Source organism: Rhinolophus sinicus, linkage group LG04 (genome assembly GCF_036562045.2).
Source record: "Rhinolophus sinicus isolate RSC01 linkage group LG04, ASM3656204v1, whole genome shotgun sequence".
Taxonomy (NCBI): Eukaryota; Metazoa; Chordata; class Mammalia; order Chiroptera; family Rhinolophidae; genus Rhinolophus; species Rhinolophus sinicus.
Window position 1 is genome coordinate 151215480 of NC_133754.1, and position 24108 is coordinate 151239587.

Here is a 24108-nt window from a genome sequence, read left to right on the forward strand (position 1 = left end):
CTGCCTTGCAGATTGCTAGCACTGGTATTTAATACCCCTTTGGCCCCTTCTCATCTGACCTGAGGCTATGCAAAGCCCCGAGCAGAAATTCTTATTGTAATAGCATACGCTGTAACTCGGAAAATAAGACCTAGCCGGACAATCAGCTCTAATGCATCTTTTGGAACAAATATTAATATAAGACCCAGTCTTCTATTATATTATATAAGACCTGGTCTTACATTATAGTAAAATAAGACCGGGTCTTATATTAATTTTTGCTCCAAAAGACGCATTAGAGCTGATTGTCCCGTTAGGTCTTATTTTCGGGGAAACACAGCCCACGTACAGGGCGTGGCACATAGTAAGGGCTCAATAAATGTTTGCAACAGCTGAATCTCCCTTATAATCTCAAATCTGCATTATATCAGAGCGCTTTTCCCATTGGATTTCAAATTCAGAACACAGTGTCATGTCACTGCTTTTATGTGTATAATCTTGAAGACAGACAACAAATCTAATGTTCATAGACAATATGTAATTATAAAGACAAACTTAAATCATGTTCCCATGGGGTGACTACTGCAAAAAAAAAAAAGAAATAAAGCAAACAAAAAACTGAAAACAACTAAGTTAGTTACTGGCTGGAATAACATACCAAGATCTGACCTCATGTTAACAATAAACCCATTTTGCAATCAGCTTGGAAAAATTTTGGAGAGATGGCAGGAAGGCAGGATGGCAATATCTGGAGGGCACCAGCTTCCTGCTGCAGCAGGGTTTTCATTGTCTCTTCATAAAAGCCAGACAATTTGGTAATCAGAGGAAACCCCAAGGTTGCACTGAGTTTGGAAAAGCTTCAGAAAAGCTGTTGTTCAATTTACTGATGTGATCACTCCTACAACAAGTTCAGGGTAGGCTGAAAAAGTCTACTTACTTTCTTAGCCAAAAGGACTAATGTCCTTTAGTGCAGAGTAATAATACAATGAGCAAATTGAAAAAGCGGTATATCGCAATGGGTCCTAATTCTCAAAAGGGAGTAGGTCTGTAGTTTATGATCTAAACAGTCCTTTCTCTGATGTCACTGTCAACTAAAAATACACAAATAATGTTTGAGAAATATTAGTGCAAGTGCAAATATTACCCACATTGATCTTCTATGAGTCACAAGTCTAGGCCAGAAAGTTACCATCAACCTGAAAGTCGTGTCTTGAATTTTTTTCCTAACCATACCTAGAGCATTATGTGTGGGAGACCCAATTTACTTTCTTCAATGTGTTACCAGATATACTTTAGTCGCTGTTATAAAGGCACCATGCAATTCACTATTAACAACATAAAATTACAACTAATGAGGAAGCCTGGGTAATTCAGAATAACAGTCCACTGAAAGAAACAGTTTTATGTAATAAAAGAAAAAAATGAACACTAAAGAAAATTTGCTTTCTCTTAGTAAAGCACACAGAAAATCAAAAATGCTTTCAGCTATAAAGAACCCAAGGATGGTGAAGTGAAAACATGTAAGCTAAAGGGGCTTCCCTGTTAGAAAAAAATTATAGAAATGGTTAACATAATATATAAACTGCAATGACAAAGAGTAGCAGACAGTTAATTTATTATTAGGTTGGTGCAAATGTGGTTTTTGCAATATTTTTTTAACCTGTTAAACCACAGTTCTTTTGCACCAACCTAATACAATGGAACTGTGACGTCAGTCCTTAAGTATTCTGTAATTTAGAGCTCGGTCTTCTTGTACTGAACGCTTCTGCAAATATAAACTGCACAGTACAGTTACTGTTCCTGTTCTGCAGCTTGTGCCCCAGATTCTTCACCATCATCTCAATGCATCACCCCAGCCAACTGTACAACTTGACAAACTAGTACACGCCTTACCAAACAGTCTCACAGAGCTGTGGACTATGGCTCACTCACTACTAAATAACTTACATACATGAGCCTCATGCAGAACAACTTGGAATGGCACTGGCAAATTTCCAAACTCCTGCTTGTTATGGGCCTTCTCACTAGCTCATTAACAGTTGATGCCGTATATAAAAGCACCTGCATTGGACACAGATTCTGAGCAAAAGCCAGGGGCAAACAGTATGTGCTAAAAGGCTGGGGAGGACCAAAACCTTGGGTTCTTAAGATATTATCATAATGCAAAGTGTGCACTGATTCTAAGGACCTCTAGCAAAATATCCATCCTAGGCCCTTGGTTTGGGAATCTTAGCATAGTGTTTAAAATCATGGATTCTGGAGTTAAGACTGCCTCTAGGCTCTGCCACTAACTCTGACCTTGCGCAAATCACTTACAAGCTCTGTGCTTCACTTTATCTATGAAAATAGAGGTGATGGTACCAAACTGACAGGGTTGTTTTAAGAGTGAAAAGAAACAATCCATCTAAAAGCACCCAGTACTTGGCACTAACTTGAGTTGTTCCTCAGGAAACATTACCCATTGTTAGCTACGGCCTTGAGCCAGCCAGCAGGAGGCAGAGAAGCCCAGCTTGTAAACCCCCATATAGCCTGCACACCAGCCAGCCAAGGGCAGGCTCTTCTTCCGTCAGGAGCAACGTGAAGTGGCCTAATTCAGCGTTCTCGTCTCATACTGTTCCTGAGAATGTATCCATCCTGAAACAGACACTTGGAGACATGCAAGAAAACTCCAAGTTATCTGTCAGCTGCAACATTTATGACCCAAGACCAGAGCCAATGGCCATTTGGCTTGGTTTGCTCTCCTCGTGAATGTGGTTTCAGCTAGATCTGAGTCAGCAGTCCTTAGTCCATCAAGCGGTCACGTGGTCTCATCTGCAGGGTCTGAAGTTGATGTCTCCACTTTTCCTTCCGTTTTTACCACGGACTTACATCACTAAACTGCTCGCTGTGAACTCTGCTTTAACACCAAGTACGAGACTGAATATATCAGAAGAGCATCCAAAAAGGTATTTTGTGACACCAAAACTCTTACTCTGATTACTTTAGCAGCACAGGCTACCACATTTGCAAGGAGCAGGACAAAATGAAAATGCAGGCCCTTGTTCAAAACTGAGAATTTGAAGATGGCTGAGAGAAGAGCACGAAAACCAAGGGCAAAACGAGGTTCTTTTGCACGCAGGGTCCTGTGCAGTGGCTCAGGCTGCATGCCCATGAAGCCAGCCCTGCATCACTGTAAGACAGAAAGTCTAAAATTTAGTACTGAGCCTGGCAGAAGTATAAGTTACAGCTCGAGAGGGAGATAAAATCCTGCAATGTACGAATCTATCCTCTTTGTAGTATTATTTCAAGGGATATGGAATTAGCACTAAAGTCTTAGAGTATGCTTGTACACTCACTTAGCAAATAAGCAAGTAAGCAAACAAATATTATTACTTCGAGTCCTTTATTTACTTACATAGTGGCTGGAGTCCTTATCATCCACCTTTCTTTTTTTGATGTCATTGGAAAATTCAGGACCATTTCTGCGTTTATCTGTGCCTCTTAGACTATCTGGGACCAAGAGGGAATTACTCTGCAAGACAAAAAAAAAATTAATCCAAGATTTCTTCCCGGGTCTCCTTGGACACATGAAAACCCAACCTGAAATGTGATAGCTTGTTTTAGAAAGGTGATACCTACATGGCCTTTCATTCCATCTAATTCGTCTCATCTGAAGACTTGGATGGCAAACATTTATAGAGCTTTAAGCACTTAAAAGGGAGACCATGACTGTGCATTCAAACTGTCCACAGCCCAGTGGATCCTTCAGGCCCAACTCACTTAAAATGTTCTGTTCCGTTTACTGTTAGAGAAACGGGAGCTTGCTGTTTATCTGTGGGTGTGCTTTTATTCTTTCCCACTGCAACTTCCTGGTCAGGAATATGAATGACCCGAGTAAAACCTGATATTATTCTATTAGACATATTCTGTGATGGCAACAGTCAATGTGGGCCCCTCTCAAAAGGCACAAAGAGAATATAGGTGGGATTAACAGCAGGGTTTCCTACAAAGCAAATCAACACTTTCCACAGCAACAATGAAGGAACCCCTTCAGAATTCTTTTAATTTATTGTTGAAATAAGATTTGATGTTCCTTGCCAAAAGCACCGAAATTTAAGACCCAAAGAGGGAATTTCAGCCAGTCAGTGAATCTTCAACAGCCAGGCCAGCTCCCACACAAAAGCAGGAACAAGGACTACTAATCTTTTCCACAAACCACACAGGATACTTTCATTAGCCTGTGCTGAGTATGAACTGCTGACCCAAAGAAAAGAGGCATTTTAGATATTTTGGGGTCACATGACATGATCTGACAGCTTTCAATTCCCATCTCCCTGGGGGCTAAGGCGTCAGAACATGTTACAATGAGTTCTTTTAAGTGTGGGATTAGCATATGCAAGGGGGCAATTTGTTCAGTGATGTGTTACTGCCTGGAACAACACTGAACGGCTGTGCAAAACCCTCCTTTCACAAAGCCCAGATAAATCCATTCCTGAAAGATGTTAGAGAACAGGGAAGGGGCCTAGGGCCAAGAGACAATTATGTTACCTTTCTCTGCCACAACTTAAAAAAAAAGGGTCTGGGGGAAACCTTTGCATTAGACCACCTCTAATGCAATGGTATGTACCAGGAGCAAATCTTTTATGGCACATTTTTAACCACTGTGGGTCTTCATTCCTAACCAGCCTGCAGTAATAATCAGCCAGGTGGCTGGCTCTCAAAGCTCCTTAGTGACAACTGTGGACCCCATCACAGGAGTATTTCCAGCTCAATCACACACAGAAGGAAATCAAAACTAGGGACCAGAAGGCAATCTGAAGTCCCTTTGCCCACTTCAGGGGCTGACTATGAAGTAAGCTGAGCTTTCATTCGTGATTGTTCAAGCTAGATCAACGCCAGGAGGCTTACCGAAAAACAAAAGCAAGGACCAATGCCATTCGATACAGAGAAGCTCAGAGTACCTTCTTTAGCAGTGTGAGGGCTGAAAGGTGAACAGGCTGAATCTCAGAACTAATTACCTTGGTAAATGGCTGCTAAAAACTAACCCCTCAGACCCAGACCCCACTGTCTGAGACAATAAAAGTCCTGCGAAGTGCTAACATGCACTCAGAAAAGCGGAGCCAAGGAGGGGAGCAGTAGCTTGCACTCAAGTATAAAGTGTCCAAATACAGCTGTATTACAGACTACATCAGCCCCAAAGTCTCCTCTTCCAGGCTCTGAGCAGAAGCATTTCAGGGCAGGGCTGTATTGTACTCAGTTTTACATCTGCCCACGTGCCCAGCAGAACCACAGAGTTGGTGTCCACTGGCAATTTTCAAGTCTCTCATCACAGTATCACTTCACAGCCCTTCTGCTGTACCTAACGCTGGACATCCAAACCTTACTCGGCCATTCAAAGAGCTTTCCAATGATCTTATTTTTTTTAATGATGTCAAATGGTACTGCAAACACAGAAGTAAACCACACTGTTAGGAACAATACAATTTTTGTTACAGACGATAGAAATGGCGGACCTGTAAACCAGTCAAGCTTTCACGCCTCCCATCTACGTGTTAGAAGTTACTACTGTAATTCCTGCTTCAGCAGTTTAAATGAGGCCTGCCATCAGAATGCGTTTTTGAAAAGCTCTGAAAAGTTCCTCTAAATTTGGACAGGGTTAGTAATTAGCACCCCTGCGTCTTTGAAAATTGGCCCCATTTAAATGGCAGACTTAGACAAGTTACGAAACAAAATGTCTCATCATACTTTTGATGCTGTAAAACTGATTCAAAACAAGGCAGTAGAAAGAGTGTTGGCTGGAAAGGCCCGCGAGAGCCAGTCAGGAGCCACGGGTCCCTGGCTTATGCTGCAGGCCCACAAAAAATGGACCACTTCCTTTTACCCTTGTTCCCATAAACCTAGTTTTCTGTGTGTCATCACCCCCGACATCTTCCAGTTCTGACGCTTTTATTGTTGTTCATGATTTAAGCCAATAGTTCCAGCCTCATGAACTTCACTGCCAGCAACGACCATTTGGTTCACTACTGCCTTGGTGACCCTAAGCTTCATGGTTCCTTCATCTGCTCCCCAGAAACCCAACCAAGAGTGACTTCACTGGTTATTACTGGATGTCTCATGATACTGTAAGTCTTTTTCCGCCACGCTTTGTTTCTTCCTCATGTACTATCTAATGGTTCAAGGGTGGAATACAGTCATTTTGATGGTCATTATGAGCCATTTTATACATAGTTTTAGAAAGAAGAGATTATACATGGGTTACTGCCTGAATATCCCTGGATCCTTCAAAATTTGGGGCTCTGTCTTGATTTGTTTGATTTGGACAAGGATAAGGTAGAATCACTTTTCACATTAATATTTAATCAACATTTAAGAAGAGGCCGTTGACAAAAGAATAAAACTGAGGGTGCTTCACTTTTAAGTTATTTAAAAAGTCATGAAGAAGTTGTGGTATATATACACAATGGAATACTATTCGGCGGTAAGAAAAGATGATATAGGAACATTTGTGACAACATGGATGGATCTTGAGAGTGTAATGCTGAGCGAAATAAGTCAGACAGAAAAAGCAGAGAACCATGTGATTTCACTGATATGTGGTATATAAACCAAAAGCAACAAAAGAACAAGACAAACAAATGAGAAACAGAAACTCATAGACACAGACAATGGTTTGGTGGTTGCCAGAGGGTGTGGGGGTTGGGGGGTGGGAGATGAGGGTAAGGGGGATCGAATATATGGTGATGGAAGGAGAACTGACTCTGGGTGATGAACACACAATGGGATTTATAGATGATGTAATACAGAATTGTACACCTGAAATCTATGTAATTTTACTAACAATTGTCACCCCAATAAATTAAAAAAAGAAAAAAAAGTCATGCATTCTAAACACAGAAGATACTTAGAATCCAAGCTTTGAAGAGGCCAAAGCAACCTTAAAAGACAGTGTCATCCTGCTCATCCCCTCATTTTATTGGGAGGATTCCCAGAGAGGGAAGGCGATTTGCCTTAAATCAAGAAGCTCTTCCCATTAAGTCAAAGTGCCTCCACTCCCAGAAGCGTGATTTTCAAAGTCAATTTATGCACACACACACACACACACACCTTGATTTACTTAGTTGTATGTCCACAAGACCAAAAATATGAACATAAAATTTTAAAAATGAACATTTCACAGCTTACTTCAAAATGACCTGAAATCGTCGCAAATTCCTGCCTTTCCACTCATGAGTCCTGCCATCTATTACCCAAGATTCACCTGACAAGGGGCCTCATTGGAAAACAAAGCAGCCCAGGAACCCACAGCACTGGTTTCACGTGAAGGTCCTCAATGACAGCATCCCAGAGACCTATTTACCACCACAGACCTCTCTTCGAGTCCACATTTTGAAAGATTTTAATCTACCAAACAGCAATTACAAAGTGACATTCATTTTTCAAATATTTATTTGCCAAATATTTAATTGTGGATCCTTTTTTTTTCTTGATCAGTATGAGAACTAGTGTTACCATGCTGACTGACAGACTCTCACTCTAGCCAAGCAATTCAATGTTTGATTTCACCTTGCAGCTGGTAAAATTTAAATATCTGCCAGAATTTTTCAAACACTGTAATTATTAGGCCGACTTCTATTACACATGCCCTGAGGGCTGGAATTTCCAGACGGTATATATGTTGTCCATTGTTCTAAAATTTTGTTAAGAACTAAACAAAATCATCTTATTTACCTTATGTCTTCTACAAGAATTCAAAATAGGAGTTTTACACAGCCCATGGGGGATATTTAAATCTGAGCAAATCAAGATGTGAAAACACATTATGATTTCACAACAAACCAAAATTCTAAAACCATGACGATTTTCTGCACCTTTCATGTTGCACATATGGGCATACAGCTAAGTAAAACGATAAAGGGAAATGCATATCCGACCAGTCTCTAAAGAAAAAAGACACACACACACACACACACACACACACACACACACACACCTGGAATGTTCAGTATGAAAGACAGAAAGAGGCCCCAGAAGACCTATTAGCCGAACTGGCATGACTTTCTCTCCATTGTACGTAGAAACTACACATGAAATGACTAGATGAGGTGCAAGAACAGATAAAACATGCACAAGAAGGGCCTGACCTCTCCCTCTTAAGAAAACCTGGAATTCTTTGAGAACATAAAATCTCAGTGGGCCTCTTCACTGGCCACAAGGAAATTGTTCGCTATGACTAATATATGCTTCCTGAGGGTCCCCTCTCCTGGCACAAACAGTGATGTGACAGTTAAGAATATTTATGAGAGTGAGCAAAATAGTTACTCAGAAAAGAAAAAATAGAACTTCCACTCTTACAACTGGGTGCACCCCTTGAGTGGTCAAATCCAGAGCACAACTTCTTGACTGGTGAACCGTGTTTTATAAAAACATGTTCCCCAGGAACGTTCCCCGTTGTATTTCAATGGATGCAAGTTAACTAGATCGTTGGCAGGGTTTGAGCCCAGTGGGCAGAAGTGGACAATACATTCTCTTAAAATAGAGCAAAACTAAATATCCAAATGCAACTATTATACCATTCCCTCACGTAAAAATTTATAATGTAAATAGAAGAGTCTGTTGAATCTTAGAGAGGACTTAGTCGAAACAAAAGAAATGTTAAGATTTGGATTTTCTGTTACCTTTATTGTGACCATTCCAGACAATGTTGTTTTTATTTCATGCTCACCTACTCAAGACTAAGGTAGAGAGTCCCAGCTGCTTCAATATGGATACAACCCGTCTGTATAGAATTTTACTTTTTCTTCAGCAATTTAACAGTAATAGCAGTTCATGTATGCTGAGATATTGTGGAAGGTAAACTCCAGAAAATATGAAAGAGCAAGTTTAATGAAACTTTACATTGTCAGTGCTACCAGAACACTTGTTACAAAGCCTTCATATATCCTTCATCTATTCTGAGACCTCAAAGCAACTCTTCTGCCAACCAAACCTCAACCTTGAGGCCACCAGCAGCAAATCGGAAAGGAAAAACCACTCATGGATACAGCAAAAGCTAGACAGGTTCCCCTAATGCGAAAATAATGCACATTATTCAAATGGATTTCTTTAGCTGCCATGCTGATTCCCCTAGGGAACATTCCTCCTCCCCGCAGGAAAAGTGTTTGTGTCAGAGGTACAGATTGGAAACTCATGACACCTCATTTATCCTCAGTTACACTGAGGCAATGGGAACCTAATTTGCTAGCACACTCTACACTGACAATTAACTTCTTGGTGAACATTAAAACAATTAGGTAACGACGTACCCCATCACATCTGTGTGCCTTCTCCACCGACACCTGGTACCAATTAAGTCATCACCCCACACTGTACTTTTTGCTGCAGTCCAACTGGTCATTCACGTGTTCTCCCTGACATTTCCACAAGTGAATTTTTTAACCCATAAAGCGAATGGAATCCCTACTTGTAAATCGTGAAAAGTGAAAGTAGAAATGTGTCTACTTGGCAACCACATCACATCCCAGAAGCCCTGGCCGTAAAGCGGGTCTGCTGAAGGGTACACATCTATTTTCCATTCAGTTTAAATGCAAAATATGGGAAAGAATCAGCATGTTCTTGCACCTTGATCTAGGAACTCAGCAGCCGGATGCAAGTGGGTGACTCAGTCAAGAGGACTCCCAAAAAGAACACAGCCATTTAGGAGACTGCATACAGACCCAGTGAATATCTGGGCTGAGAGAGGTATTGTATTAAACCACAAGATGTCAGAGGCACCACCCTCTACATCCCCAGCTTGCCCTCTACCCACCTTCTCCAGGTAAAACAAAAACTTTGGAGCTGACAATTATTTTTAAATAATTTTTTAAACACCTCATGACACCGTTATTCCCCTAATCAACACTTTGGTCACAGCAAAAATCAAACCTGTATTTCAAACTGCTTTTAAAAGCAGGTTTTCGAAGTGCTACTTAGGGGTTGCTGTCCCTCTTCTTTCTCCAGCCCCTGATGAAATACTTTCTAATGCAAAAAAGGCCCCGAAACTAGAAAGCACTGGGTCAGGACCTGACTCAGTTATTTGGGTATCTGATGGCTCTTACATCCATCCACCTGTCTGTATCTGAAAGACGGGAGACGCAGTTTGTTGCCTCCTACGTTCCAAAGGGAATGATAAAATGATAATGGTGCCAGAAGGAAAAGATAGGAAAACCTGCTCCAAATGGTAGGCAGCAAGTTATTTAATTACAGAACACAAACTAAATATAGAAAGGTTTTGGAGGGAGAAAATAGTGTGTCCCTACTTGTTCTTTGGCTTGTTTTTACAGTAATGATGCCCTGTATTCACTGTAATCACAGTGAGATTAAAACCTAAACATTTTTCCAGTCACACACAGGCCCCAATATCCACCTGGTGAGTTACGACAGAATCCTCCGCCGGTTACAGGTACACACCACTCCTAACAATCTCAAAACTGGTGGGGCTCTCTTTTCTTCAGGGGTTCACCCTTCTCATGACAGTGATACCAATTTTCCCAGAGGATCTATTTTTTTCAGTTTTCACTTCTGTCAAAAGGAAAATCTGCTGAGGCACCAGCTTAAAAAAACTTAGTGTTTTCCACTGTGCCTAAATATTGAAAACTTCAGATGACTCAGTTTTCTCCTTTATTTCCAGACAATTCCTTGACATGTGTCAGGTCAAAATAAAGTCATGAATGTTTAGACGAATATACCTCCTCCTACATCCCATCTACATTTGACGAATTTGATTATCATGAGGCTGATCATGTTCATAAGAAGCTGAGATCAGTTTCATGGTCCCAACATCCTAAAAAAACATCAGTAAACTGCCAGCCTGTCACCTGGGCCCTAATTTCTATGACTGCCTCACTCGTTGTATTTTAAAAAGGAAAGGAAACCACAAGTAACTTCGTTGGGCATGACTAATAAAGCATTTATTATTATGCGAGCAGGTACTCAGGGGAGACATTCCTAAAGGCTTGCTATGTTATGTCTGATGACTTCCTGCTTGTGGTTCCTAAACCCTTAGCCACCACCGGCGCTTTGTCGGTGAGGCTAGGGGAAGGCTGCAAAGGATGATAAACCTTACCTGTGCAGCCAGAATTCCTCTGGGGTCTGCCTCTGTCCAAAACAGGTGTTTTTTCTATCACCACCACCCCTCAGCTGCCACAGTCCTAAAGAGCCACTTGGAACCAATGTGATATTCAAAAAATAAAATTTTACAAAAAGACCAACAATAAAGTATTCTCCAAAGCAAGCCTTCTATTTCCTCCTTGCCCTCTCTAGTACTGTGTTGTCTTGAGAAAAAGTGATGAGTGGTCCTGTTCTCCCTCTGCCAATTAACCAGTCAAGAAGAAGAACAGCTGGAGAAAAGACACCACCTTATATTAAGTGCAGTGATGGTTTTCATAACTGCTTTTAAGTAAGTTCTAAATATGAACCCGATAATTTTAGAAGTCAATTACAGGAGTGACAACATGGTCCCTCAGAGGGACACAAGCTAATTCTCGACCACCATTAACTACGTAAATACATAAGCAGAGGCACCCAAGCTCGTTGAGCTTGGTGTCTTTCTGATAAAATGATGGTAATAGTACTGTTAGGACCTCTAATGTAGATGAATTGTACTTAAACTTCTCTGGACCAGGAACCCCTTTTTAGAAAAGTTCTCTCTCCCCAGAATTATGCAAAAGAGCACTCCGCATACAATTTTTAGACGGTTCAAGAAACTTCTGAGGCCCATCTCTGAACCTGGCCTAAGTCCACAGACCAGGAGTCTCTCCCAAATACCACCCCTCTCGTCTCCTCCTTTTTCCACATATTCCATGGGTTAGGTAGTTCAGTGCTTTTCATTCAACAAATATTTGACTGTGCTATTAAAAGACATCACTGTAAAATGGCAACAAGTATATGTAGTCCTTCAAGCAGTGCTTGGCACATAGTAAGTGCTCAATAAGTATCTGTTAAACAAATAAGTATTTAAACACACATTCTCTATTTTGCTAAAAGCCATACAACTCTTTGTCAATACTCGAATTCCAGGTCTTTCAAGTAGACTTATTTAAATGATAGTCCCTTCAGCCAAAATTTAATGCAATTCATCTTTAACTAAAATATCTAAAGCTTTTTATTACCACTGAAGAAATAAAAGCCTTTGTTAGGTCGTTTCATATTTCTTTCCTTAACAGTATCATTCTGATAGTAGGTTTATGCTAAAAACAACAACCAAGTTTTGGCAAATTAGAAAAATAGTAGCCAAATCTTAATTTTAAAACAACAGCCATACAGCAAAATAAACCTCTTCGAAGTTACTAGCTATCATTCATCTCGTTCAGAAAAAGAAACTTTAAAAACAGTGTCTATACTTTCAACTCTGTTCTTAGTGCTTTCATTTCCTGGGTTTTACATTAAAACAGATTACATTAAGGCTCACTTGTTTTCCAACCATAGAACCTTAAACTATCAAGTGGAATAATTTTGTCAATAAAAATAAACAAATACAACCTATGAACCAACTAGTTTTGGACTCACAGACAAAAATCCATACACATTGACATTCCCTCTCGATCTGTATGATTCCCTGGGTTTTGCACTGATATAACTAATATTTGTTCAATACAGAAAGAAGAGCAGGAAAATATAAGACCATACACTATTGTGGAATTTTTCAGATCTCCTTAGTGTTCTTAAAGAGTTTGCTCCGAAGACTCCTGACATTCCCAGAGACCCTAACATATCTCTTTGAGGACTGACTTTCTTCCTATACTTTAACCAAAATAATGTTTCGCAACAGAAAGAATGCTGAAGGTGATGAGAATCCAGCTATCCTCTGTTATACCAGGCATTAATGACATTTGCAAATGTCTAAGATAAAGAAAGACACTCTCGCCACTACAAAAGCAGCATTACAATCAAGTGACTTTATCTGCCAAGTAAAAATCTGACTTCATAATTCAAACCATTTTATTAAAGAGATTAAGTACTATAATATTTTAGGCACTAATAGTACATACTATCTTATTAACTATTGCTTCTTATTTCAATTTTACACAAAGTTTGAAGAGCTACTTAATTTTATATAACTGGTAGAAAATCCCACTTACGTGGACAGTGAACAATTCCTCTCTAGACTGAATTAAGTGTTTGTTACAAATTAGTGTAGTTTTCCCACTTTATATCATCATCACCAAGAGTTTTCTGTAATAATTAGGCAAGAAAAAGAATATATATACTTATTCTGAAAACACTCACTGAAATTATCATTGAGACTTGTCCAAAATTTGATGTGAGAAAGGAAGCATACAAGTAACACATTAAGTAACCATTTTTTATATTATTTTATAGAATGCTTTACGCAGTGCATCCACATTTTGACTTGAAAGTTCACCGACTGCTAACTCACTCAACTTGTGGACTTAGAAACAATCTACAGCTGCCTGAAATTCAAGAACTCACTTCCCTAATGAATTAAGTTCTTGCTTACATTTTTCACCCAAAAATACAAATCGGAGGTAAAATACAAACAGGAGGTTATTATACACACTCAGAAATACAGAGGTGCGTCTATTAGCTGAAGCATGCAAACTTCTACCCCTCCTGTCACTGGCATTTCATAGAGGTGCATACAATAGTACCCCTTCCACAACTATCAAGAATTTTTGCTGAAACTTTCTACAGTCTATCTTTTAGTTTAATATATTGATTGCTTCTCCTCAGTTCTTTGAGAAAGGGCTTGTGATATATGTGCCTACATATCTCTAACTACACATGCATTTCCTATATTATTACCTTTCATACAGTAAACAACAAATGAATATAGTGTGATTTAAGGTGAAACAAGAGTACTGAGAACAAAAAGTTAAATGAAAGTCCAAAACCTAGAATAAGTTCAATAAATTAATGCACGGAGCAGACTAAAGGACATGGGCTCACCCAACATCCTCTGCCATCTGTTCTCTGGTCCAGGATTAAAGTTTTTAATTTGACACTCTATTGAATGAACATAGCAGAAAAGATGACAATCTATAGGGACACTTGAAACAGCAAAACATAAAGGTCACCTCCATAAATCAAAGTCGGTTTACTTAGGTTTATACTTTAGAAGTAGTGGATATTTTATTCCCTAGCTATCATTTTATCTCCCCCCAACATTTTCCAGAGAAGAGTTGTAGTACCGGAATTTTAAACCTACCTACCCCATCCTTTCACCAGCACCCCATTCCCCTAAACACATCCTGTCTCAGTATTGTTTTTAGAGTAGCTACTCTTGTACACGAGAGGGGAAAAATAAAAATCTAAAATCTGAACATTTTAAACTGAAAACGATTTAAATATCTTCCCCCCAAACTCATAACAAAAAAATGTAAAAATGATTTAAAAGTTCACTATTCCATTTTTCAACCATAGTTAGATTTAAGATGGCCAAAACATTGCCTTGTTTAGAAAGAAAGGAGGGAAGGAGGCAAAAACTGTAGGTTATTATTGCTGAAAAGGGGCCAATTTCTCACTTTATTTGCTCCACAACATTTGAGAGATGCATTTTAGATACAAATCTCCCCACAGCTAACTGGCAGATACATGTACAGATCAAGTGTGCATTATGTAAAATGGGTAAGATTTAGGCAGGTGAAAGAAGGCCTCTCTAAGCACAGAACCCCCATCCACTAAATTTCCTTGTTTTTAAGAGCTTGCTCAGATGTTCAGTTCTTTGGTCTAAAATAAATTTAAGTTCGAGTTCACACTGCAAGGACAATTATGAAAAGAAAACTAGACATGGAAACCTAGCAACTAAGATGCATTCACAGAGGATAATGAATGGTTCAGGTAGAAAAACCACATTACTAACCAATTTCACATATGGATTGTGACCTCTTGCCTATAAAACCGATTTTAAGATAAATATGACTACTCTTTTAAACTACAGGCAACCTGGACTCAGAATGCAACAGCAAATGTGTTTTTCAAGTGGGTCTGAGGCACATACAGATCATAGCAAACAGCTTTGCCCCCAAATCATGTCGCTCTCATCTAACAAAACTTTTATTAAAAAGACAGGGGTGAGGAGGATAGTCTTTTTTGTTTTTTTTAAGTTTAAAGAAAAACCAGGTCACTGAGACGGGATGAATATGTGCGTCTGTGCCTGTGTTTAAAGAAAGACAGCTTGGGACGCGCTGCAGGAAGGGGTGTGTTGCGTGCAGCAGGCGGGAGAGTACTTACTGTGCCCGGTTCTCTGTCTGCTCCCGAGGTTACCAAGAAACGCACAGACATGCCCGTTCAGACACAGAGGCAAGAACAGAAATAAAAAAAAGGGGGGAATAATTAGAACACAAGCCCCAAACAGTTTTAAAAATGGCTTTTATTTATATAAGTCATTGCACATTCCTAATACAGTGATTTCCTGAAAATTACAGTATTTTGTAAACATAAGATTTACAGTTTAACCATACACAAAGCCTATTTTTTTATTTCTTGACAGAATAAATTACTTTTCTTCAAAAAATTAGTCAAGTGCAATTTTGCCCAATGTTTAACGCATACTAGAATTAAAGCCTATGAAACTAAGTAGTAACAGATGCAATTATCAAACCTCTCATTTGAACACATTCACTTTCAAATTTAACTTCTTATTTCGCCCCATTTAACAACATTACTTTCTTTGAAAATTACCCAATTAAGCAGTTAACAGTTTTCCATAATATGGTACAGGCCACTGGCATTAACTAGGCAGTTGCCAAGATGTCAAGATGCCTGCCATCTAAAGCGACTGGGAAATCTACAGATGCCCAAGTTAAACCCAGAGAAGCTCCAGGCTGAACTGTGTGTCAGTGGCCAAGCTCTGCGCCCGCTCCTCTCAGCTCACTGCTTGCTCCTGTCTGGGTGGGGCTCTGTGCAGCAGCGCACAAGTCTGCAGCACTGCGTGAGTGCGAGGACACAGTCCTAGTCCGGCTTGCCCGGCCGCTCACCTCTGTGGTGCTCTGCCTCGTGGTGCTTCTTGTCGTCTTTCATTGCCAAGTGAGACTGCCCACTCAGGGCACTAGACAGCGCCAGGAGGCCGGCGCTGCCGCCCAGGGGCGGGATTCCAGGAGGCTGCAGTCCTGAAGGGTGAGGCGTTAGGGGCACTGGGGGTCCGTGGCCATGAGACAGATGCTGAGCTTGCAACTGCTGCTGCTGTTGGTGGTGGTGAAAGAGGGCAGGAGGAAGAAGAGGAGGAGGTGGTGGTGGCAGTAGCGGTGGCATGGGGGTGGGGGAAACACAGGTGACATGAGAGGATGGAGGAAACAACAGGTTTGACACACGTGAAGGGAGCAAAAAGGGAAGAGAGAGGGAGGGAAAAGGGGAAAAATGTGATTAGCACTTTCATCAAAAGATTTCAACTACTCAGTTACCTGATAAGACACAATCTTTCCCAAATATAATCTTCAGATCTACACTGTCACTTTCCGGCACAACGCAGCCCCCGAGAGCACAGCTGCTTATCATCAGCAAGCCTGGCTTAGTAGGCAACTCACATGTTAGTTCCACCGCTAAGTGCCCCCAGGGATGAAACCCAGTGTGCCACTGAATCTAGGATGCCATAGGTTTTTAGATTTAAGACTCATCCTGTTTTCAGAAAGGTTAAAGTCGTGGATATGCATCCGATAATACAGTAACGACAGGCCTGAGTAGTCACCAGTTATTAGGTGACTCCATTTCACCCCAGCATTCTTGCGTTAACTTGCCACAATGGTATGATGATGAAACAAAGCCAAAGTATTATCTTTAATTCACAGAACTCAGAAAGCAGGAAGAACCAACATCCCTTACGCATCCCACCCCCAGGCACTGTGTGTCCATCTCTCACTAAGCCCTCACAGAGCTGTTAGGAGGTACTGATATTCCCATTTCTCAGAAGGAACCAAGGCTCGAAGTGTTGAGAAAACTGCCGAGGTTCCCCAGCAGGGGGGCGGGAGGAGTCCATGGAGGAACGAGCCGCAGGGCTGCGCTCCAGTACCACTGCACCGTCACATACAGTGGGGAGCCTCCGGGGGCCACACACGGGAGAGTGGGAAGAAACCTTAGCTAAGGTGAAGCTTTGTTTATCCGTTCTTTCTCCGAGTTCTATGCCCCAAACCCAGCCTTTCAATGGCACAGAGGAAACACATTAAGACCCATTGAGGCCAGGAACCTTGACGGGAACACACGCCCACTAGTCCTGTGAGGCACCACCACAGTGACCCAGGTCCCCATTCCCAAATGCCTTTCCTCTATTGCTTAACCCATTCCAGAGATTACAGATCTGTTCACATTGAAAAGTATCGGTGCTCTCATATGTTATATTTAAGAGCATGTTGTAGGGAATGAGAAAGTAGCCAAGAAATGGCCCTTCTACCATAAATCTGGCCACATTTCAGCTGTCCAACACAAAAGTCGTTTTTGATGAGACAGTAAAAACGATTAAAGCTCAATTTTTAAGGTGTAATGTTAGGAAATTCTTAAGATTCTGATTTGTGCTCACTTCCCTGGGACTCAATTACTCATTTTATTTATTACCCCCTTGCGTGTACTGAATATATTAAATCTTCATGCCAGGTCTTCAGTAATTTCCACCAAGACCACTGATTTTTAATTGACTCCTAAACATGCTTCCCACCCTCAAGAGCAAGACAAAACAGCATCTTAAAAGTAGAAATTGGTGTCTACAATCATTTTATGGTAAATCTTCAACCACTACTAGCATGTTTTAAAAAAACCTGTCAGGGCCAATGTTCTCTTTAAACTTCCAGTTCTAATTAGAGGGAAATTGGAAAAGGGGGCGAGGTCCAAGTGGGCAGCACTAATAGTGTTCTCGGAAAGTATTTATAAAACTACTCATTTGCCATTTGAGATCATAGTAACAATTTCTTTACGCAGAAAATCACCTTCATGTCATCCCGAAGACACTAATTCTTGCTCTGTCACCTTTTAAGAGCTCGGCAATCGCAAGACATAAAACTGAAGAAGCTGGCAGCAGAGTCACGGTCCACTAGGCATGCTCATTAGCACTTAATTAGGAACTAGACACCTGCCATAAGAAATGTGCTCGGAGAAGGATGAGGACCAGGTCTGCCCTACCAGCAATTACTATCATTACTTGGAGAGTAAGAGCTATGTCCGGCTTCTGGGAGGGAAATGCAGTGATGCATACACAAGTGAGTGCAACAGGGTAATTAAGCACGGCACTGACTAAAAGATGAGAGAGGCTCAGCAGAGGGAAAGGCATTAACTACAGGGTTGAGGTCACTACCCTATCACCGCTCCCTGCACGCCCCTGCTCCCCCAAAAATCCAGAATCAAGTCAGTGAAAGGCAACATCAGGGTTGGGGTTTTATGTCAGAGCAAAGGCAACATTTGGATACTCAAGAAGGAAGTGGATTTTCTGCCAAATTTAAGTTAGTTGTTAGAAAGATGAACTGGAAAGCATACTCTGATATGTTACTGAAAAGAGAGATTTACCAAGGGGCTTTGCGGCAGCTGTGAAGCAGACCGCCCGGGGAAACCCAACATTCAGGCTGATACCATCAGTGGGGAGATCCAAGAGCCTATCCGTCCGTGAATAACTCCACCTCTGCCGTGCTCTAAGCTTCCCCTTCAAGAAATAGCTCACTGTTCATTATTAAAGGCAACTGGGTTCCTCCGCCCACAGCTTGGCCATCTTGAAAAGTTCTATTTTTTTCCAAAGCGAAACCCTTTCAAAACAGAAATAAGGATACTGCTGTCTCATTCTACTTCTTTATCCTGCCATGTACAGCTCCCAGATAATATGTGTTTTAATATCCAGTATCTTGGCCTCAGCTCAGAACACACTTGAGGCAGGGAAGGTGGGCATCATGACTACCACTTCACAGATGAGGGTGGTTTGCAACGGGACTCACAGCCAGAACGATGACTGCAAAGCTTTGTTCCTTAGAACAGAATTTCTCTTGGGACGGCAGCAGCCCCGTCATGCTCATAAGGAGGTACAGAAGGAGCAGTCCCAAGCAAGGGGAAAGAAGAGGGTGACTTCTTGCTCCACCAGAGATCTCACGTTTCTCTTCCGAGGTAACGAGAAGCTCAAGGGCATGCAATACTGCAAACTCACCACTGGACATTTACCCAGAGATATAAACCCATTTGCACCATGCGGAAGTAGCAGTCACAGATGGGAATTTGTTCTTAGGTTTACAACTCAAGAGTGCCAACTCTCTAGCCCCAGCTTTCGGATTCTCTGTCCCTGTTATCTGAAAAAGGACGCTATCTGTTCCAGCTCTCTTCCAAGGAAGCTTATAAAGAATCAAGCCTAAACAGAGGGAGCTCTGGCTTCTCTCAGCAGAAGATGCTTAAGGGTAAGAAGTGTCATTTCAAAGATAAAGTATTTATGGAAATGAATAGAGGGCCCACATCCTGGAGAGTGAAACAATTAACTCCAAAAGAGCAGCCCACCTGCCCCATGTGTCCTTGGAAGAACAGTTTTTCTCCACAAGGCTTACCTGAGACAGACAATCTAGTATCCATCACCTTTACCAAAAGGAAAAAAAAAACAAAAATAAAAAAAACATGAATGCTACTTAAAATATATATTTTAGAAAAAAAGTGATACTGACATTGCTATATGGCCAGCAAAACCTAAAAAACCCTAATGCCTCTGCCAATTAGAGGAGTTTACATGCATCAGTCCTCTATAGACCCAAACTTGAAAATGTCATGGGAAACTATGAAATCTTTCTCAACAAGACAGCAAGGGTGGGATAATTCAACTGTCTATCCATTCATTAGCTTACACTAATTAGTAAACTTTTTTTCTTAAGTTAATGCTTTTAGATTTATACAGCACAGAACACACAAGCAAAACAGTTTATACAAAGCTATCAGAAAAGGCATTTTTAATGAGCAATGGTAGTTTTTAGAAATACAGTTGGTTACTCAGGCTATCAAACTAGACCAGAAGGTTCTCAAACAGAGCAATTTTGACACACACACACCCCTTTTCCCACCCCAAGGACATTTGGCCACGTCTATAGGCATTTATCGTTGTCACAACTGGGGATAAAAGGGTTAGAATTCTACTGGTATCTAGTGGGAGAAGCCAGGGATGCAGTTAAACATCCTATAAAGCACAGGACAGCCCCCTGCCACAGAGAATTATTGAGCCCCAAATGTTAATAGTGCTTAGGTTGAGAAATTCTGGTCTAGATCTAAGCTGGAATTCTGTTCCATTACATTAAAATTCATGCTCCTGAATGCTAGGGACTTGCCAAATTGTTGCTTAAAAAATAAATAACAGGCCTGCGTTGTGGCTCAGGTGGTTGGAGCGCCCTGCTCCTAACACCGAGGTCACTGGTTCGATTCCCACATGTGCCAGTGAGCTGCGCCCTCTACATTAAGATTGTAGACAACGGCTCTCCTTGGAGCTGCGCTGCCATGAGCAGCCAGAGGTTGGCATGAGCTGCTGCAGGCTGCTGTGGGCTACCATGTGCCGCCATGAGCAGCCAGTGGCCAGTGTGAGTGGCTGACAGCCATTGTGAGTGGCCAGATGCCGGTGAGAGCTGCCGTGAGCTGCTGTGAGCAGCCAACCGGCAACCGACTGCCTCAGCCGGGGGAGCGCAAGGCTCATACCAGCATGGGCCAGGGAGCTGTGTCCTACACAACTAGATTGAGAAACAAGGGTGGGAGAGAGGCAGAAAGGGGGGCGGGGGGAATAAAACTTTTCAACATTCAATTGTTCACTGTCCCTTCATCACATCACCATCGAGTACATTGTCACACTCAAAAGAAAGGGGGGGGGGGCGGACAGGGGGCATCTGCTTCCTAGATCTGACTCTACTAACAATCTCAAAATAAAACAAAAACTTCACATTGTGTAAAAAAATTTGGAAAGACCTATGCTGGGAACTTTTACATATTGGTGTTCTGGTGCCTCAGAGGTGATTATGGACAGGTTTAGCCTGGAGAATAAGATGAATGTACTTGCTCTTACCTAAACAATGTGAATAGGCTGGGAGTGAGACAAGTATTAATAAAACAAACAGCAAACTCTGAGTTAATGATACCGAAAACCCACAAGGAATAAAGTAACCTCATCCATGTCAAACAACAGCCACGCATTTAGAATGTTAATTCACATTCTACCTAGTGCAGCCTGGATCAATTATGTTACCATAATAAAACTGACTTTTGCTGTTTACATTCAGAGCTTTAACGTAATACTGTAGTGTTTCTACATTTTTGTTTCTAAAACAGGTGTAGCATGTGTTTCATCACCACAGAGCTCTGCCTCTACAACTGGAAAGGGCACCTAGAATGAAAGTGAAGGCCCGTGCCCACCTCACCCTGACTGGATGCTAAGTTCCTTTTCATCAACCACTGAATCAACTTGAATTTCTGAACTTTCACCCCATTTATAACCTCAGAGAAAACTATGTCACACAGATCACAAACAACCCAACCAGAACTAAAGCCATGCCCAAAATAGCATCTCTAATGCTAAAAGCGTGACAGTAAGTGGCATTTATAGCACTTGGTATTTAAACATGTTTAAAGCGGAAAAATGTGAAAGTAGCATTTGTTGACAGTTCTTTCCAAATCACTCTTACTTGATTTCTGCTATTTCCCTGTTCTTTAAAACACTCAGTTCTTATCTTGGGAGAGTGCAGAAAAAGAAAATTGGTATGCTACAGTAAACAAGTGGGAAAAGTGGGAAACAGCTGTGTGGCAGCAGAAAAATCAAGGACACTACTCCAGGAGTTATCTGAAAACCTCCCATTATATGAATGGCCTCTCCCGTGAAGAGGGGAAAGGGTGATAAACAGGCAGAAACTGCTTCCTGGGGCCAAGAATTCTCAAGCCACTTGAAGACAATTAAACAACAACAGCGATCCATTGAAAGGCCCCATCTCAATGCTGGAGTACACAGAGAATGACAGAGAGAAAAAAACTAAAGGCCAGTAGGAGGAAGGCCTAAAATTCTGAAAAGGATCTGAACTCTTCTTTCTTCTTTCTGCACTTCAGCTAATCCACACAGGGCACTTCAGCCTATGTCATCACGGACTTGCTCATCCCACCTGCCCGGCCCTGGATGACTGTTACAGTTGTTGACAGTCACCAGAGAGCCCCGGGACTTACAGGCCTAAATTAGCATAAATTTTAAAAATGTTTATTTAGGTAGTTACACTTCTAAAACCACATACAGTTTTGATGAAAAGATGCTCAATATCATTAGCCATCAGGGACATGCAAATCAAAACCACAAATGAGATACCACGTCATACCCACTAGGATGGCTAGAATTGAAAAGATGAAACAACAAGTGTTGGAGAAGATGTAGAGAAATTGGAATTCTCATCCACTACTTTGGAAAACAGCCTGGCCGTTGCTCAAAAAGTTACACAGGGGGCGGCGGGATGGCTCAGTTGGTTAGAGCATGAGCTCTTAACAACAGGGTCGCTGGTTCGAGTCCCACGTGGCCAATGAGCTATGCCCTCCACAACTAGATTGAAGACAACGAGCTGCCGCTGAGCTGCCAATGGGGCGGCCGGATGGCTCAGCTGAATAGAGCGCAAGCTCTCAACAAGGTTGCCAGTTCAATTCCCACTGGCATGGTGGACTGGGATGGTGGGCTGCACTCCCTGCAACTAAAGATTGAAAACAGTGACTGGACTTGGAGCTGAGCTGCGTCCTCCACAACTAGATTGAAGGGCAACGACTGGACTTGGAGCTGATGGGTCCTGAAAAAACACACTGTTCCCCAATATTCCCCAATTTAAAAAATAATTTTTTAAAAATTGAAAAAGTTAAACACGGAGTTACCATTTGACCTGGCAATTCCACTCCTAGTAGCTATAGACCCAAGATAAAACATGGCCCCATAAAAACTTGTACACAAATGTTCATAGCAGCATTATTCATAAATAGCCAAGAGGTGAAAACAACCTAAATGTCCATCAACTGACGAGTGAATTAAGGTGTATTGATACAATGGAATATTATTCATCAACAAAAAGGATCAAAGTACATGCTACAACATGAATAAACCTTGAAAACATTATGCTAAGTGAAAGCAGCCAGGCACAAAAGGCCACATATATGATTCCAGTTATGCGAAACGTTCAGAATAGACAAATCCAGACCAAAAGACTGGTGGGTTGCAGAGGCTGAGGAGAGGTGGGGCAATAAGACTGACTGCTAACGGAGATGTGGAATTTGTTTCTGCAGTGTTACAAATGTTCTAGAATTAGGTAGTGGTGATGGTTGGACAAGTTTGTGAATATACTAAAAATCACTGAGTTATATGCTTTAAAAGGGTGAATTTCATGGCATGTAAATTATGTATCAATTTTTTTAAGAAAATGAATAGATGTATCTCATAAAACGGGGTGCTCTACTCTCTCTACTCTGAAAGGGGGTCAATAGCATGCTTTTTCCAAGAAATCAAGTACAAATCATATGAAAATAGGTGGGGAATTAAAAAAGGAAACAATACTTCAAATAGTGTTCTAATAACTAAAAAGCACTCTAACTGTTCAGAAGAACTTCGAGACATTGAAACCAAGCCCTGAATTTGTCAGAGAGATACCCAGCTGTACTCTAAAAAAAAAACTAACTTGAACCAAAGAAGGAGAAGATGCATAAAAAACTTTTTTGCAATACTGCTCCTTCTCTTTTGAAAATTAATAAAACGACTGGAATACTGGAATTTAAGTGGAGGGTATGTCATTAAATATAAGTTAGCAGAGCTAGAAGATCTATGTTTGTTGTAGCCATTTCGTTTTCTCTTCTTGGTAGCAAGTTATGCATGATTCTCCTAGCGTGAATTTGTTTTATAAAGAAACTTGCAGCTGGGTTATTGATGGGCTTTCCAGGGATTAACTGCATACTCACAAGAATAAGAGGCTAACCTCACCCTCTTAAACTTCACACACTGAAATCCTATAGACAGCTGACAGCTACAGCCAGAGAAGAAAAATAATCCAACATTTTGCTAATCCTTAAACCAATCATCTCGTGCAACAATGGGGAGCCCTTTAGGTCTACAACTCAATCTCTTACAGCCAGAAAGGCTGCTGCTACAGACACATCAGGAGCTGTGTTCACAGCCATTCCCTACACAAACATGCATAGCCGGACATCCCAAAATAACTTACACTT

At 41.2% G+C, this 24108-nt stretch overlaps 1 protein-coding gene across 2 annotated transcripts in view; it reads right to left on the reverse strand.

The window, feature by feature from the left end:
• TLE1 (TLE family member 1, transcriptional corepressor) overlaps positions 1–24108 on the reverse strand; it is an 84355-nt gene that overhangs the window by 26190 nt on the left and 34057 nt on the right. For both annotated transcript variants that reach the window (XM_019736681.2, XM_019736679.2), the window contains exons 7-9: positions 15933–16137; positions 15187–15203; positions 3374–3490 (exon numbers count right to left, since the gene is read on the reverse strand). In XM_019736681.2, the coding sequence (XP_019592240.1) occupies positions 3374–3490; positions 15187–15203; positions 15933–16137 (339 nt within the window). The remainder of the gene's footprint in view (positions 1–3373; positions 3491–15186; positions 15204–15932; positions 16138–24108) is intronic.